The sequence below is a fragment of the Panthera uncia genome, chromosome X (genome assembly GCF_023721935.1).
Source record: "Panthera uncia isolate 11264 chromosome X, Puncia_PCG_1.0, whole genome shotgun sequence".
Lineage (NCBI taxonomy): Eukaryota > Metazoa > Chordata > Mammalia > Carnivora > Felidae > Panthera > Panthera uncia.
The window spans coordinates 87,401,306-87,418,337 of record NC_064817.1 but is presented as its reverse complement, the minus strand read 5'-3'; the positions used below and the strand labels follow the sequence as shown (position 1 = coordinate 87,418,337).

At 38.9% G+C, this 17,032-nt stretch overlaps 1 protein-coding gene and 1 long non-coding RNA gene across 2 annotated transcripts in view; one reads left to right on the top strand and one right to left on the bottom strand.

Moving 5' to 3' along the window:
• Positions 1 to 17,032, bottom strand: part of ALG13 (ALG13 UDP-N-acetylglucosaminyltransferase subunit) — a 61,288-nt gene that overhangs the window by 3,794 nt on the left and 40,462 nt on the right. The window contains 5 exon segments of the mRNA XM_049644200.1: positions 627 to 813; positions 2,859 to 2,899; positions 4,443 to 4,622; positions 12,098 to 12,263; positions 13,738 to 13,809. Of these exon segments, the coding sequence (XP_049500157.1) occupies positions 627 to 813; positions 2,859 to 2,899; positions 4,443 to 4,622; positions 12,098 to 12,263; positions 13,738 to 13,809 (646 nt within the window).
• Positions 7,003 to 17,015, top strand: LOC125931911 (uncharacterized). The gene is made up of 4 exons (XR_007460506.1): positions 7,003 to 7,138; positions 7,653 to 7,827; positions 12,057 to 12,199; positions 16,759 to 17,015. It is a non-coding gene; the product is annotated as an uncharacterized LOC125931911 (long non-coding RNA).

Sequence of the window (17,032 nt, the reverse complement as noted above, 5' to 3'; positions counted from 1 at the left end):
GAGAGAGAGAGAGAGAGAGAGAGAGAGAGAGAGAGAGAGAGAGAGAGAGAGATAACAGGCATTGCTGTTATCATGAGTGTGTATGTCAGGGAATACAACAATCACTAGCACAGTTTGGTGCCCCCTCTTGATTTGTGCTTAGGTGGCAGCAGTTTACCCACTACTGATCTTTGCATTCTCAATGCAAAATCTAACAGTAAAAGGGACATATAAAATCTTTAAGATCTACGTATTCTGATGAATACTTTTGGCTTTATGGATCCCCCAAGAGGGAATCTCAAGGGTCCACAAATCATTCTTTAAAAACACAGTTCTAGAATACGGACCAAACAAAATATCTGAGCGTTATTATTAAATTACACACGATAGGGGCGCCTGGGTGGCTTAGTCGGTTAAGCGTCGGCCTTTGGCCAGGGTCATAATCTCAGTTTGTGAGTTTGAGCCCCACATTGGGCTCTCTGCTGTCCGCACAGAGCCCACTTCCAATCCTCTCCCTCTCTTTCTGTCCCTCCCCTGCTTGCATGCTCTCTCCCTCTTTAAATCAAACATTAAAAAAATTTTTTAAATACATTACACACAATCAAATCCAATTGTCCTTCTTGCAGGCAATCTCATTACATACTCACCATTTCCTGATGCTTCCACCTGTGTACCATCTTGTCTCCCCACCTCACTATACCACTGAGGAATACTTTGATCTACCAGAGGGGGTGGCTCAGCATAGACTGGATAATTCTCTACATGAAGCTGCTGTTGCTGCTGCTGCATCTGTGGCACATAGACCATGGAGTGCCAGTAGTTGTGGTGATAGCACTTGGGCAAGAAAGAAAAAAAACAAACACTTTACTATCCTTTTACTTAAAGTAGTACAGTTTTTCACTAAAAAAAAAAAAAAAAAAAAAGTTTGGCTATGATTTTCAAGAAGGGTAGCTATAACTTTTTTTCTCTGAAAAAAAAAAAAAACAGAACATGAGGAAATCTATTCTTCTACTACAACTTTAAGATCTTTAGCAGCAGCTGTGTCTCATTTTTGAGCATAGGAATTCTTTTAAGAAAGCATCCGAAAGAAATTACAGACATACACAATGACCTGTATATAAAGATATCTTTCATAGCAATATTTTTAAAAGCAAAAGAGTGGAAGGGTGCCTGGGTGGCTCAGTTGGTTAAGCGTCCAACTTCAGCTCAGGTCAGGACCTTACACACGGTTTGTGGGTTTGGGCTCTGCACTGACAGCTCAGAGCCTGGAGCCTGCTTCAGATTCTGTGTCTCCTTCCTCTCTCTCTGCTGCTCCCCCACTTGCACTCTGTCTCTCTCAAAACTAAATTAAAAATGTTAAAAAAAATTTTAAAAAAAAGCAAAAGAGTGGAATAAATCACAAGGATGAAAGGTACAGCATGGGGAATATATAGTCCGTGGTATTGTAATAGTGTCGTATGGCAACAGATGGGAACTACATTTGTGAGTGGCCTCATAGCAGAATATCAAATTGCTACCTTATACACCTGAAACCAACGTTAACATTGTGAGTCAACTATACATCATTTTTTAAAAAAGCAAAATACAGTGAACAACCTATGAAATCTTAAACAATAGGGAACTAGATGAATTATATATCCGTGATGGTATACAATACAGGCAATAAAAAAACTTATGCTGTCAAATATTTAAGAAAAACTGCTAGCATTAACTTCAAAGTTTACAAAATCACACAGCAGTCAATATGTGGTAAAAGAAATAAAGAAGCTGTTAAGGAAGTATGTTACAGTGTACAGTGGTTATGCACAAGATTTCAGAGTCCTTTATATTTTAGTATTTTTCAGATGTACTACAACGAAGGCTATTACTTTGAATATAAAGAAGTTTATTAAAATAACTATTCTGCATTTCCTTGTATTCCCATGATGTACAATGCAGGAAAAGGTTTTAAAATACCTCAGCCATCTGAAATGAATTAAGTTTCCACACATAAATATAGTAAACTAACATAACGGAAGGTGCAAGTAGTTTATATTTTCAATTCTTGAAACTGAACTTAGCAAACAGTCTCAAAGAACAAAAAATCACTCCACTACTCTTAATTTATAAATGTGTGCCATTTGGAGAAGATAGTTTTCTGGAAATGATAATACCCAAAGGTTTAGTGAAATTAGTGTCTGGGAATATGAACTAATCTGAACATTATTCAGGAGACTGTCTGAAGTTTACTATCATCTACCCAATCTTAAAATGCATCATTCCTTTTTAGGAAATATGCCATCTTGTTATAACATCAGAAGTCAGGTGTATTTCAGGGGGAAAATGATTCCTGAATGAAAAAATAAAAGCTCTTACCTAAAATCAAAAACACCTTTCAGTGATAGGAAGATATCTGTCAGAATCCCCACCCTTCTACAACTCCAGCGAGTGATGAAAATCAGTGTTTGGTAAATATCTATGAACACATACGGGCTTTAGAAATAATACAGCCCTTCAAATGTCTTTAAATTTGTCCAATTACTTTTAGGATTAACATGCAGAAATAACCATAAAAATGTTTCAATTAAGCAGGACAAATAATTCACTTATTACTGAGTCAGAAAAACATAGTGAAGGGTTGGCATACATAGGATGCTAAACATGGAGGCCAATATATGCTAATAAAGTTGTGCTGCTTTAATGTAGCAACTATTTCATAAGAGGAACTGAAGCACTGAGAGGCTAAAAGAGAAAACTGACCTATTATCTTCAGAGATCTTACAAAGACAAATTTTAGGCTCCTCACAGTGTTCTTGGCTTTTAAAGTTCAAGAGTGTGATTATCAACCCAGTTTACATTTTTAATCTAGAGCTTATCAAAACAATTTCATCATGACTTACCTGCAATCCCAGATTGAAATAGTACTGCAAAACTTTTGTATCTAAAATTTAAAAAAATAGTAATAATACAAAATAAATAAATAGAGCTAACTTTAAAAATGTAACTTCACAGAACTTAAAATGTTTCACAAATAAAAACTAGATATACAGGAGAAGAGGGTAGTCTTACTGTTCTAATTATATCTAAATGTATTGTTATTGACTGACCCGGGATACATGTATATTCTTACAAATATAAGAACTTGAGTCCCACAAACAAATGAACTCTAAGGAAACTCCCCTTAAGTTGGAGACTTCCGATACATACAAATATATTCACTACCACTCTAAATGCCATCAGTTTGTATTTTGACTATTATGTGGGAGTGGAGTATAAAGACTAATGGTTAAGCTAAAGAATATGAAAAGGTAATAGCAAGAAGTAAATTCACAAATGGCATGGGATTCCATCCCTTGGTGTGTGTGTGTGTGTGTGTGTGTGTGTGTGTGTGTGTGTATTTTCACACAAAATTTGTATACAGATATCCATAGCAGTATTATTCATAACAGCAAAAAAGTGAAAACCCAAATGTTCCATCAAGTAATAGACAAAAAAAGGAGGCATACCCGTACAACAGAATATTATTCAGCTATAAGAAAGAGTGAAATATGGACACATGCTATGACATGGATGAAGTTTGAAAACATAACGCTAAGTGAAAGAAGCCAGTCACAAAAGATGACATAGTGCATGATTCATATATGTCAAATGTCCAGAGGAGGCAAATCGATAGAGACACAAAGTAGAACAGTGGTTGCCAGGGCCAGGGGGGAAAGACAAAATGACTTCTAATGGGTACAGGGTTTCTTTTTGGAGTAATGAAAATGTTCTGGAATTAGACAGTGGTGAAGGTTGCACACATTTGTGAATATACCAAAAACCAATGAATTGTACAATTTACATGGGTGGCTTGTATACTATGTAAATTAGACCTCAAGCTGTTAAAAAAAATCAGGTGCAGAGTTCTGCCAAAAGTAGAAAAAGAGAAGATACAACTTTGGAAAAATGACCAGCAGTTTCTTATAAACCTAAATACACATCTATCTATGACCCATCAAATTCTACTCCTGGGTATTTGCCCAAAGGGAATGAAAACGTTATGTTCATAAAGACTTTTTATAATACGCATAGCCTTGGGGCACCTGGGAGGCTCAATCAGTTGGGCGTGGGACTCTTGATTTTGGCTCAGACCACGATCTCACAGTTGAGGAGTTGGAGCCCCAGGCCAGGCTCTGCGCTGATAAAAAAAGGAGCCTGCTTGGGATTCTCTCTCTCTCCCTCTCTCCCTGTCCCTCCCCTGCACCCTCCCTCCCTCTCTCTCAAAATAAATAAATATTAAAAAATAAACATGAATAAAAAGCCCCAAAATGGAAGTAACCCAGATGTCCATCAACAGAAGAATGAACAGAAATAGACTCTTAAATACAGAGAACAAACTGACAGCTGATGGAGGGGACAGGGGAGGGGGAAATGCGTGATGGGCACTGAGGAGGGCACTTGTTGGGAAGAAAAGAACCCTCGCCCAAGTCTCAAAATCTCCTTACCTTGAGGCAGATCACTGCCACTTGGATCACAGGAATAAGGTGGAGGTGGAAGTGGTGGTGGTGGGAAGTTTGAAGCCTCTCCCACCTCAAGAGGAGGTGGAGGTGGTAAAGGAGCAGCAGTGGCAGCAGCAGCAGCAGGAATAGGAGGAGAAAGATATGGATAGGATGGCGAAGCAATCACTAAAAAAGAAAAAGTAGGAATGCACACCTGTAACACTTTATCAGCAGTAGTTCATCTACTTCTTTTGTGTCTCCAGTATGGTCAAAAGATTCCAATTCTTATGGTTTGACTTAAAAACAAAAACTTGGAAGATAAATCGCCCACCTTCTTAGACATGCCAGTTGAAAACTGGGAGTTCATTACAGGTTATTTTGAGTTCAGGTAATTACTTGAAATTAAAAGAAAAACAATCTGGAAATTGCAGAGTTTTCACCAGCAAGGCTTTTTAAAAAAACATCAGCTAACAGGTACAAAAATGAAATACCATTAAAGCAAAATTTTTACTTAGCTTAATACAAAGTTAAGGATGTTTTCAGCCATCTGCCATCCTTAGTCAAATCACAAGATGTAGAAGCTAATAAGAGACTAAATTACACAGATTACAGATTTAAGTAATCCTTGAAGGTTTCTACTTGGTAGCATCATTGGAACATAGGGCATTCTAAATCATGCCAGTTCCATTTGTAAGCACAGAATCTAAAACAGGCTAGATGAAATATCATATTGCTTTAAGTTTCTATACCTATTGTTATAGTTTAAAAACAGTATTCATGGGGCGCCTGGGTGGCTCAGTCGGTTAAGGGTTCAACTTCGGCTTAGGTCATGATCTCACAGCTGTGAGTTCGAGCCCGCATCGGGCTGTCTGCTATCAGTGCGGAGGCTGCTTCCAATCCTGTCTCCATCTCTCTCTGTCCCTCCCCTGCTTGTGCTCTTGCTCTCTATCTCAAAAATAAACAAACATTTAAAAAAAAGTTGGATAAACAACTCTTTGGGGGTGATGAAACTGTTCTCTCTTGATTGTAGTGGTGGTTATACAACTCTATACATTGTCAAAACTCAGAGCTGGGCACCAAAAAAGAATTCTTACTGGATCTAAATTAAACAGTAAAATTTTAAAACTTGCTCAACTGTTTTTAGTTTTATCATGTATGTAGAAATCTCCACTTTCACAGTTTTGGAAGACACATTTAATTTTTAGAGTAACTCCAAATATTCTAAAGGCTTTACGAATTTGTTTTCTATAAAACAATGGCTTCTTCAACAAAGCTCTGCTTATATTCCTTTTAAACTAGCACTCAAATCACACCATTTCTTAAAAAGTAAATTAGCAATTAGCTAAAGATACCAGAATGTGATTATGATCACTAGGTAAAAACCAACTACCAGACATAGAGATAGCTAAGTTCATTCTCACAGACCTGAAACAATCCAATGCAGAAGAAATCTGGAGGTTACTTTATCTGAACTCACCTTCCCTGGAACTGCATTGTGTAATATGCCCCCTAAGAAAAAGCTTTTAGAATTTCCAATTGCTCTGGAGATACATGAGCATCTCATTTGCAGACTTGAAAGGGCTTTATAGGTTTAACAGGTAAAATTTAAGGGATAGCTCCAAAACAATGCAAACAAACCTCCCTAAAATATTAGTGGAGGGGTGCCTGGGTGGCTCAGTCAGCTAAGTGTCTGACTCCTAGTTTCAGCTCAGGTCATGATCTCCCAGTTCATGGGATCCAGTCCCGTATCACGCTCCACACTGACAGCACAGAGCCTGGTTGGGATTCTCTCTCTTCCTCTCTCTCTCTCTGACCGCCCCACCCTGCATGCATGTACACTCTCTAAAAATAAACTTAAAACACATTAATGGAAACAAATGTAGTGCATTCAAAATGCTTATTTCCCCTGTCCACGAATCTACAGTCTGTTTCAGGACATCTCAGAATATGAATACACACAGTAAGACTCAACTTCTCTATACGTCAAAGGGCAGGGACTTGGGTGTAGTGAGGTGCAAAATTTCAGGGGCCACCAAATTAATGCCAAAAATATTCATAATTAGTAAAATATCAAAATTCTAAATAAATATAGGATCTAAGCCTGCATTTGCATGATCCCAAGAATGACTGCCTTACTCAATTCATCCTCTGAGCTGACAGCTCAGAGCCTGGAGCCTGCTTCAGATTGTGTCTCCCTCTCACTCTCTGCCCCTCCCCTGCTCACACTGTCTCTCCTTATCTCAAAAATAAACATTAAAAAAATACATTTAAGTATTATTTACCTTGATTACTGTGATTTTTTGGCATTCCCTTAAATTGTGCACCCAGGGAAAATGAGTCAATAGTCCTGGCCCTGACAAAAACCTTGGGGACAGTAACAAAACATAGCAGTATTTAATGCCTATGAGGAGATTTATACTAAAGGCAATCATGGCATCTAACTGGTTGGCAGATAAGTGACTTCACAATGGAGGATGGGGTGGGGCTGCCACGGAGACACATGAATAACACAATGGGAAACATGAGTTGATTCATCTAGAGGAGTGAATGGAATGTTAAAGAGCAATTAAAAAGCAGCCATGACCTAGTAGAGTTATAACTGGGGTTGAGAAGTGACTCAAAGAACAAAAAGAAAATAAATGAAGGTAGCACACATTTTTAGGAACGTCAACAAAGAACACAAATCTGGCATTTTAAAAATGGTAAGCTTTGAATAAACTGTGCATACATGAGGCATTCCAATGCTTGATTCATCAGTCACTTGATTTTCTTTTAAGTTCAGCACCCAATGTTTTTCCTTGCAATTGGCACACGGTAAAACCGGGGTCTACATTTAACATTTTCAGTGAAAAATTTCTCTGGTCATCAGTATCATATATTGAATGTTTTTGTTGTAGGCACTGTGCTAGTAAGTACTTAATTTTTAAACTATCAGATACAGAAAACAAATCAAAACGAAGTATTTAAGGTGGATACTATCTAGATCAAGAAATAAGACTTTGCCAGCCACTCCAGAAAACTTGTGTGCCCCACCCCAATCACAAACCTCTCTCCCCACCATATTTTAACCATTTACCTTTTCACAGTAATCATTCCTTCATGGTTCTAGGAATTTTGTCACCCAAATGTGTATTCCTGGTTTTTTAAAGCTGATATCCTGAATCTCTTTAAATTGAATCTATTGATCCTTTCTCCATCCCTGTCATTTCCTTTCAGTTTTTCTTTTGAAGAATCTGGGACCTGTGACCTGTTGAGTTTCCCAGAGTCTGGATTTTCCCGATTATATAGTGATGGTATGTTTCAACATGTTCTTCTGTATTTCCTGCAAACAGGCAGCTAGATCCAGGAGACTGGATCAGACTCAGGATTGATTCCTTTGGCACATCTATAGGTAATATTTCTGCAACCTTCATAGCTACTGCTGTTTAACACTCATTCAGTAAGGAATGCAAAATGATTATCTTCACTGATTAGTTAGAATACTAATACGTAAGAACAATTCTCCTCATCTACTATTTGGTTACCCGGTGGTACAGTTCATAGAAGGTAGGCATGATAAACACTTGATTCTTTCACTTTATTTTCCAGTTTTTAAGAAAATGAACTGGTTTCTCATCACCCTCCTAAGGTGACCAATTTTTAAAATATCATTAAGAACTTTTAAATTTAACATATTTGGTCTGTTCCAGTCTGCTTCGATTATCACTGTTGAGGCCCAAATTGTTATGTCTTTGGTCAGTTGAGAACCTCTTTAAGATGGCTCCTGAGTGCTTTCTGACATGGCCCCAATACTCTGGTAGCTTCTTTGCTATCAGGCATGATGAAACGATAAAGGCTCATCTTGAACATTTCCCACCCAGACCTGGAAATCAGCAGCCATTTCTCCACAAAACTGTTTTTGTTTTTTTTTTTTAAGTGAGAAATGACATTTCAAGACCACAAAATCAGTGCTAAAAATATTGTTTCTGGGCCCTTTCAATGGACAGAGCTGGTAAATATATACACATATATCTAAAGATAAAATACCTGAAGTTATATCGATACTTCCAATTCAAATTGGACACCATAAAAGCTTTTCTTTAGCCTTATTATATCCATATTACCTTCCTTCCATACTGAGCCTCCTGGTTTGCAAGGACACAAGGGGTAAAATTAAAATATCCCACACTTACTCATTTTAGTTGACATTACAGCCTCAGAATAAGAATCTGATTATCTAAATAAAAGAACCTGATGTAATTATTGAGTATTAAAAATGCTTGGCAGATGGTCTGTCAATTCTCCTATTCTTAAAAACAGCTATAGGGATGCTGGGTGGCTCAGTCGGTAAGCATCCGACTTTGGCTCAGGTCATGATCTCACGGTTCAGGAGTTGGGAGTCCCGTGTGGGGCCCTGTGCTGACAGCTCGGAGCATGGAGCCTGCTTCGGATTCTGTGTCTCTCTCTGCCCCTCCCACGGTCACATATTTTTTTTCTCTCAGAAATAAATTATTAAAAAAATTTTTTTAAATAAAAATAACGATATAAGCAGTGCCTGGGTGGCTCAGTCGGTTAAGGAGTTAAGTCGGACTTCGTTTAGGTCATGATCTTGCTGTTCTTGAGTTCAAGCCCTGTGTCAGGCTCTGTGCTGACAGCTCAGAGCCTGGAGCCTGCTTTGGATTCTGTGTCTCCCTCTCTCCTCTGCTCCTACCTACCTCTTGCACGCAGACACTCTCCTTCTCTTTCAAAAATAAACACTAACAAAAAACTTTAAAAAGTAGCTATACAATATCTGCCTTGTCCAAACATAAGGTTATCACTATTCCATAGTCGACTGTCTACCTCTTAGCCCTCATTTTGTCTTCATTCTTTAGGTAATTATACGTTTAATACTTCCCATCAGGTCTTATTGTTGATATCCTTAACTTGTTTTGGTAGTCTAAAAGTCAACTCCTCTGGCACACTGAAGTCCATCTAATACAACTTTCAGTGATGGTAGAAATATCCTGGATCTCTGCTGTCCAATATGCTAGCCACTGGCCACATGTGGCTTTGAGCACTTGGCATGTGGTTGGTGCAAGTGAGGAACTGAAGATTTATTTAATTGCAATTAACTAAAACTTAAATTTTTACATGTGGCCAGTAATTACCCTGGTTGACAGCATAGCTTTAGTAGATTGTTCAGGAAGGGCTCATGCAAATAATATCCTCTGAATTCTTACTCTCTTCTAAATTAAGTTTGGTTGCACATAAAATCTTTGGTTTATACGTTGCTTATTTTAAATGTTACTCCATTTTCTTCTAGCATGAAGCACTTCTGTGAAAGTTTGATGCTTATATTTTACTTCTTTTATATTCCATAGACTCTTTTATCTGGACAAAGGACTTTCTCTTTAAAGACCACTCATTTTACTAGAATACCTTGGTAGGCTGTTTTGAGTCATTATTCTCAAATATACAGAGTGTTGCTTCAGTATATAGTTTTAAAGATTTTTAATTTCAGGAAAAATTTTCTGAATTATAGTTTTCAGTATTTGTTCTTTTCCCTTACTTTGGTTTTCTTCTTCAGAGACTTCTATCACTGATCTCCTTTGCCTAATGTTTAACATGTCACTTTTGAATCTTCATCTTCCTTTTCTTCATTTTCAATTCCCCCTCCCCTTCTTCCATCTTTCTTTTAAAGTGTCATCGGGGGGCGCCTGGGCGGCTCAGTTGGTTAAGCATCCAATTTTGGCTCAGGTCATGATCTCACAGCCCGTGATGAGCCCCACGTCGGGCTCTGTGCTGACAGCTGAGTCTGGAGCCTGCTTTGGATTCTGTCTCTCCCTCTCTGCCCCTCCCCTGTTCATGCTCTGTCCCTCTCTCTCTCTCTCTCTCTCTCAAAAATAAAAACATTGAAAAAAATTACAAAAAAATAAAGCATCATCTTTGTATATACCTGATCATGTCCTTTATAGTTCAGTCTTCAGTACTGAAATGACTTTCTGCCATTTCTAATGCTTTCCTGTGTTGTCACCTAATTTGAGTTTTTTAAATTCTGATTTGTTATTTTTTTAAGTTTTTATTCGAATTCCAGTTAGTTATACTCTAATGTTTTAGATTATCTGATCTTTAGCTCATTCTGAAATAGGTGTTTGTTTAGTTGCATTAGTGAGCACATTTCTTGACATGTTTTTTTTTTTTTTAATTTTTTTTTTAAATTTTTTTTTCAACGTTTTTCATTCATTTTTGGGACAGAGAGAGACAGAGCATGAACGGGGGAGGGGCAGAGAGAGAGGGAGACACAGAATCGGAAACAGGCTCCAGGCTCCGAGCCATCAGCCCAGAGCCTGACGCGGGGCTCGAACTCACAGACCGCGAGATCGTGACCTGGCTGAAGTCGGACGCTTAACCAACTGCGTCACCCAGGCGCCCCTCTTGACATGTTTTTACTGCCTATACACAGGTTATTCTTTTTTGTTCTTAAAACATCTTAGTATAGGATTTGACCTTACTGCTTCTTTGTTACGTGAAATTATTTTTCACCAACTTTAGAATGAGGTGGATACAGGATTGTTCTGGTTTTTGGTAGTGTTCAAACCCAAGACTGCTTTCTAGGATTCCTTGGCTCTGTTCTCAGCTTCAGTCTGGATAGGCTCTTTTCCCTGTCCTGATCAATTCTGATTCCACTCCCAGCAGTTTCTCCCCAGTGAGGAGTACTATCTTAAAAGGGAGCCCTGGCAGGTCAGTTTTGAGAGTTCTTAGGGGCCAGATTGCTCCAAGCCCTTCATTCCCTTTACCATGTGCCCAAAGCACTCACCTAGTACTGGAGAGGTCAAATCCCTTCCCAGTCTTAGGTGCTCCTTCCGAATTGGCTGCCCCAGTTTCCAGTGAATTCTTTTTAGCTCTTTTGGGGTTCTCCTGTTCCCAGGTCCATCAGACAACATCCCCGATGCTTCCTTCCATCTTCTTGCTCCCACATAGAAACTTATAGCATGCAGTCCTGGGACTGGTGGTTTGTTCTACCTGCTTAAGTTTTGGGCGTGTGGGGATACCCTGTCACCTAATTTTATTATAAATGTTGTCCACGGGTTTTGGTTTTGCTATTTCCATTTTTATTTGAAGCCTCAGATTAAATAGCTATCCTGTTTTTGCCACCACCTTCTCAGAATTCTGAGAGCATTAAATTGTATTAACTCATTAGAATTTCACAACCACTTCATAAATTGGTACTATCAGTACCCCCAAGCTACGAAAAGGCTCGATAACTTGTCCAAAATTACATAGCTAGTGAGTTGCAAAACCAAGAATCTAACCTAAATTTCTTAAATTCTAGAGCCTATATTCTTTCATGAGAAAATGATTATATAAAAATATATTTCACAGCAAACTTTTCAGGAATTCTGTGAAGTATGAAACACCTCTACTTTCATTCCTGTATAATAAAACTGAAAGTTTAAGAAATTAGTAAAGTCCTCGAAGTTTCCAGCTACAAAATCGTATCTAAGCCAAGATAAATATTGAAATCCTGGCTCTCAAATTTCAAGGATTCCTCAACTACAGAACATACGTTATTAAGTAGGTTAAACTAATTTAATACTAGAAATTAAAGTAGCCCTATCTAATCACTATAATTGTCGTTCTATGCGTGTTCACGAATAGGAAAGGAGGCTTCCCCAAGTCAGCAACCACTAACAACCTACCCGGCCTGCCTTGCATAGATGGAGACACGAGTAGAGGCGGTATAGCATTCTGTGAGGAGGCTGAAGCGGTACTACTAGCTTCATTAGCTGCTGCACAGCTAGGTAAGACTGGAGCCGGAACATTATTGGCACAGGAAGCTGCACCTGCTGCAGAATTTGCCATCACCTGTAAGTGTAGAAAAAAGTTTTAAAGTTTAGGGATTTCTCAAACACCAGGAGGCTCTTTTCTGATCCTCTATTTCAGGATACAGTGTATTTTGATAACGACAACACTGAGAAATTAATCTTTATGTAAACCCTATATAAATAAGAAGATTATTTCTTTTAGGAGACCACAATTACCTTTAAGATTTGTAAATTTTTAATTTATTATTTTTCTGAAAAGGTGATACATTAATAAGATTCAAAAATCAAGTATGAAATTATATACAATGGAATGTTTCCTTCCAACCCCTATCCTCCATCTGCCTAGTTCCCCTCTCCCCAAACAGGTAACCTCTGCATTTCCTACGTGTTATCCAGATACTGTTACATTTATTTTTACATGTGTGTCCATTTCCCCCATGCTAATGCACTTTGTTTTTAATTTTTTTTTAATAGAAAAGGTACTTTGCTTTTTTGCGTGTAAGCTTCATGTGACTGCAATTGATTTGTCTGAGTAGGCCACAACACTCAATACAGTGCTGTGCACAGAGATATGCTCAACAAATAACAACAGACCCTTCTTGAACACACTGTTCTCAATGCAGTCTCCATTTTCTTACCACCCATCGCTGTGTGGCTGCTACCCGTTCTGGTCCTCAGAAACCAAATTCAAAGTCACCAGTGTTCTTCATCGCAACATATCCTAGTAGAATCTTGCTAGTCCTTATGTTGCCTGACCTTTTGGCAGCAACTGACACTTGACTGCTCCTTGAAACATTCTCTTACTAGGGCTTCCAGAATAATACACTCTCCTCTCCCCACCCCCTCCTTGGCTATTCCTTCTCTACCTATCTGCTAAAATTTGGTGATCTACAGGCTCTGTTCTGGATGCTCTTCTCAATCTCTTCCTTTTCCCAGGATGATCTTATTCACTCCTATGGTTTCAGCTACCTTTTTGATGCCAAGTCTGTATTCTTCACATTTAAGTTTCAGCAAATGACCGAATTGACAGCGAATTCATATTAATTTGCTTATAAGAGGTTCGGAATAAAGAGACTATGAGTAGTCAAACGTCAACACACAGAATGTGTCTAGAACACAGGAGATTATCAATTTGTTGAATGAATTTACTAAGCACTGTGCCAGGCACCACAAAGTACAGTAATAGTTAAGATAAGGATATATATATAAACAACTTCTTTTAGGGGAGCCTGGGTGGCTCAGTGGGTTAAGTATCCAACCTCGGTTCAGGTCATGACCTCATGGTTCGTGGGTTCTAACCCCGCACTGGGCTCTGTGCTGACAGCTCAGAGCCTGGAGCCTGCTTCGGATTCTGTCTCTCTCTGCCCCTCTCCCCTACTCACACTCACTCTCTCTCTCTCAAAAATAAACAAACATTAAAAAAGGTTTTTTAAATAAGATGAAGGGCAAGGAGAACAAAAAGGAAAAAAGTCATTTCCCCCCAACTGATTGTTTGAGAACACTATGAAGATTACCTTCTGGGGATAGTTGTATGAGGTAACTGTGTCCTGAGGAGACATAGAACATGGTCTTCTGTCCTGAAGAGACTTTAATGAATACAGAAGTATAGTTAAATAAGGTGAATCAAGAAACCAAATAGCACATCGATAAAAGATCTGCTTTATTTCAATATCTTCTTAAATTAGGTGAAAAGTGCTCTGTCCTGAAAGTGTTCAGATTTGGAAGCAACTACTAACAGAACATTCCAAAAGGTATCACTGTAGTGCCTGATTCACGTGATTGTGCTATTTCCTATCTACAGAGATCCTGATCATATCCAATTCTAGTCCAATGTAGGTACTAAAATGTAATAGAGGACTGTAATTTAAACATTTCTCAGTGGCCTTTGTTGCCTTAAAAGGCTTCGAAATCGGTAGGACCAAGAACAGTGTTGCTAAAAGAAAGTATTCCAAATAAAGATGCAGCTTGGTACAAGGGTGGATATCTGGTTATTCAGCTGTATCCTATCTAAGCAGGATGGAGTATACTCCAAGTAACCACTCCCCTCTGGTCCAAGACCCTCTTTGTGAAAGTAAAAAAGATTTTAAAAGGCTCAGAGCTAAGCAGGACAAATAGTCATCACAACAAAAACAAAAAACCTAGCAGCAGAAATTGGCTTAATAATGAAAGTAACATAGAGGGAATCAAGGGAAGTAATCGCAGAAAACAAGAGGAACCACACTGTGACAAAGGTGAGCCCAAGTTAACGTGGATCTAAGACTGCACATTTCTAAAGTTTGTGCTCAAGTACACCCAACGCACCTGCCAAAAAGCAAACTTTGGCTTTGGCTCAGAAAGCCCAGGGTGAATGTTAAACAATTCTACAGAAGGATTCAGTTGAGAGTTGGGCACAGAAATAAGAAGTTTCAATAAATGTTCACAGTTTTGTTACAAGGCTCTGAAGCCTGGACATCTTTAAGTCCTGCGTTGAACCTCTCCCCACAGCATGCTGTGATAAAAATTACTTAAAAACTTGCTACAGCGTTGGTGACTGGGGTGTGGGAGTGGAGCACATCCTGAAGGGACTGAAAGTTACCCGGGATGTATGATAATGGAAATTCAGAACAAAAAGGAACATGTGACAAATGATAAAGGGACAGAAAGAAATTAAGTATCTACTCTTGTCAAACTGGATGGTGAGATTTTTGCTTGCTTTTTCACTGGAGTGAAATCACTAGGGTGGCTATTTAAAGAAATGGCATAAAAAGCCGACGAGGAGAATAATAATGGCAGAGTGGGGGAAAAAACTATTCCTCTAGAAGGGACAAGGAAAGGGAAGGAGAAATAAGGGGAAGAGAATCACATATCATAGTTCTCTTCATTCCTAAAATGTATCACCTGAACAGTGAAAACAAAAATTCAGTTATGTGAAATTAAGATTTGCCATAGTTCGAGAACAAAGTTCTCTGTTCTAGAGAACAAGTTCTTAAAAATATCCCAGTTCTCCTTCGGAGTACATGGTCAGCTGTTCTTCCTGGCCCCATCTTAAGTTAGGTGTGGCCATGTGATACATCTGGTCAATGAAATACGAGCAGAAGTATTAAAAGCCAGTGTTCAATTACCTTATTTAGTTCTCCAAAGTACCTGTGAAAGCCCATGTCCATTAGTCTGGGTCCCCTAAGTGACTATGACAAACAAAAGCCTGCTACCAACCTACACTAGACACAGGATTAGCAAGAACAACTGTCCTGTGTTAAACCACTAAGATTTGGGGTGTGGGGGGGGGAGTGTTACTGTAGCATAACTTAGCTGTACTGAAATGGTATTCTGGTAATTAGAAGTAGGGTGCTACTGTAACAAAAATGTCACTTGAAAAGGAGATTATGAGCTTGTAGCTCCTAGGGGAGGTCTGGAAAACAATGTTCGTTTTGTGTTTTGATTACTGTTGGCAGAGTTCAGCAACCTATTTTAAGACAGGTGTGTATAGAAAAAGTAGTTTGTAGGCAGGAATGAAACGGAATAGAGAATCCTTGAATACAGAGACTTACAGGGTTGAAGAGGTAACTGCTTCAACCCCAAACTGTAAAATATAAAATTGATTAAGTGCTTTGGACAACGAAGAGCAGTTAAAACTTGGCTTTGAAGCAGAACTCAAGTCACTGTTAAAATCTGACTACATTAAGATATCTCAAAGCATGTGTCCAACTAAGGATGCAATATCCATTGAATCCTTGCTCTTGGACAAAATGGCTCACGGAAAAGCCCCTAAAAGTATGGTTCCTCCATCCCTGAGAAGCCCAGGTACTTGCAATCAAGTAGAGACAGAGAGAGAGAGGAATAAGAAAGCAAATTATAGCAAATCTAAGTAGTATATCTATAGAACAAGAAATGTCAGTATGGCTACCGGCATATAAAACTAATAGGAATCAAACAGAGAAGCAGCATAATAAATTAATCACGCAGCCAAAGACACTATGAGAACTAAAACCATCCAACTGAGATAAAATAAGCCTTGGGCTCCAATTTTCTTTGAATGAGAAGCAGGCTGAGAAAGCTCCTCAGCTGCCAAGAAGGACTATTCTCCAATGCCTACTTCAAATATGGCCAAGGAAAGAAGGGCCTTGGAGCAACCAAGAGCCCCAGAAAGCAATGAATCAGAGAGCCTCTCCAGGGAAGAGTCCCCATGTCTAGGTTGTCTGTCCAGGATGTCACCTACAGGCCATGAACTGTGTTTCTCCCATTTTCCCCTTTCTGAATGGGAATTTTTACTGCCATTCTTCAGTCGGCTCCACCACTGTAAATTGGGTGCGTAGGGATGAAATAACTTTGTATCTTTGGTTTTAGGCCTCCAAATGAAGATGAGCCACATCTGGACCCAATTCAGAGAACACTACACATTTCCCAGAAACCTTGGGCTCTGAGTTTAATTACACTGAATAAGATTTCTAGATTGCCTCCCTTGAGGTGGAAGCAAGTAATCTGCCTGTGGGAGGGAGTTTGAGTTGAATGTTGTGGTCCTTAGTGCTGTTAAATATTTCAAACTTTTTGACTTTCAGGCACATAGAAATTAGACTCTTCAGTGGAGCATGCTCTGGCAGATGAAAAAGTAAATGACATGTGTCATCTCCAGGTGGAGGCTGTTATGAGCCAGTGCATCATTCACTACCCTTTTAATGGAGCTTCTATCAGCCCAAGTCCCTGAGCAGAGCCCTCCTGTAGACCTCCAGTGGACGTGAAGCAGAACCAAGAAACAAACTTTTGTTATGTGAAGTTACTAAGACTTGTGGCCCACTCTTACTGAAAAATCATAATAAAATCCCCTAAAAAAAA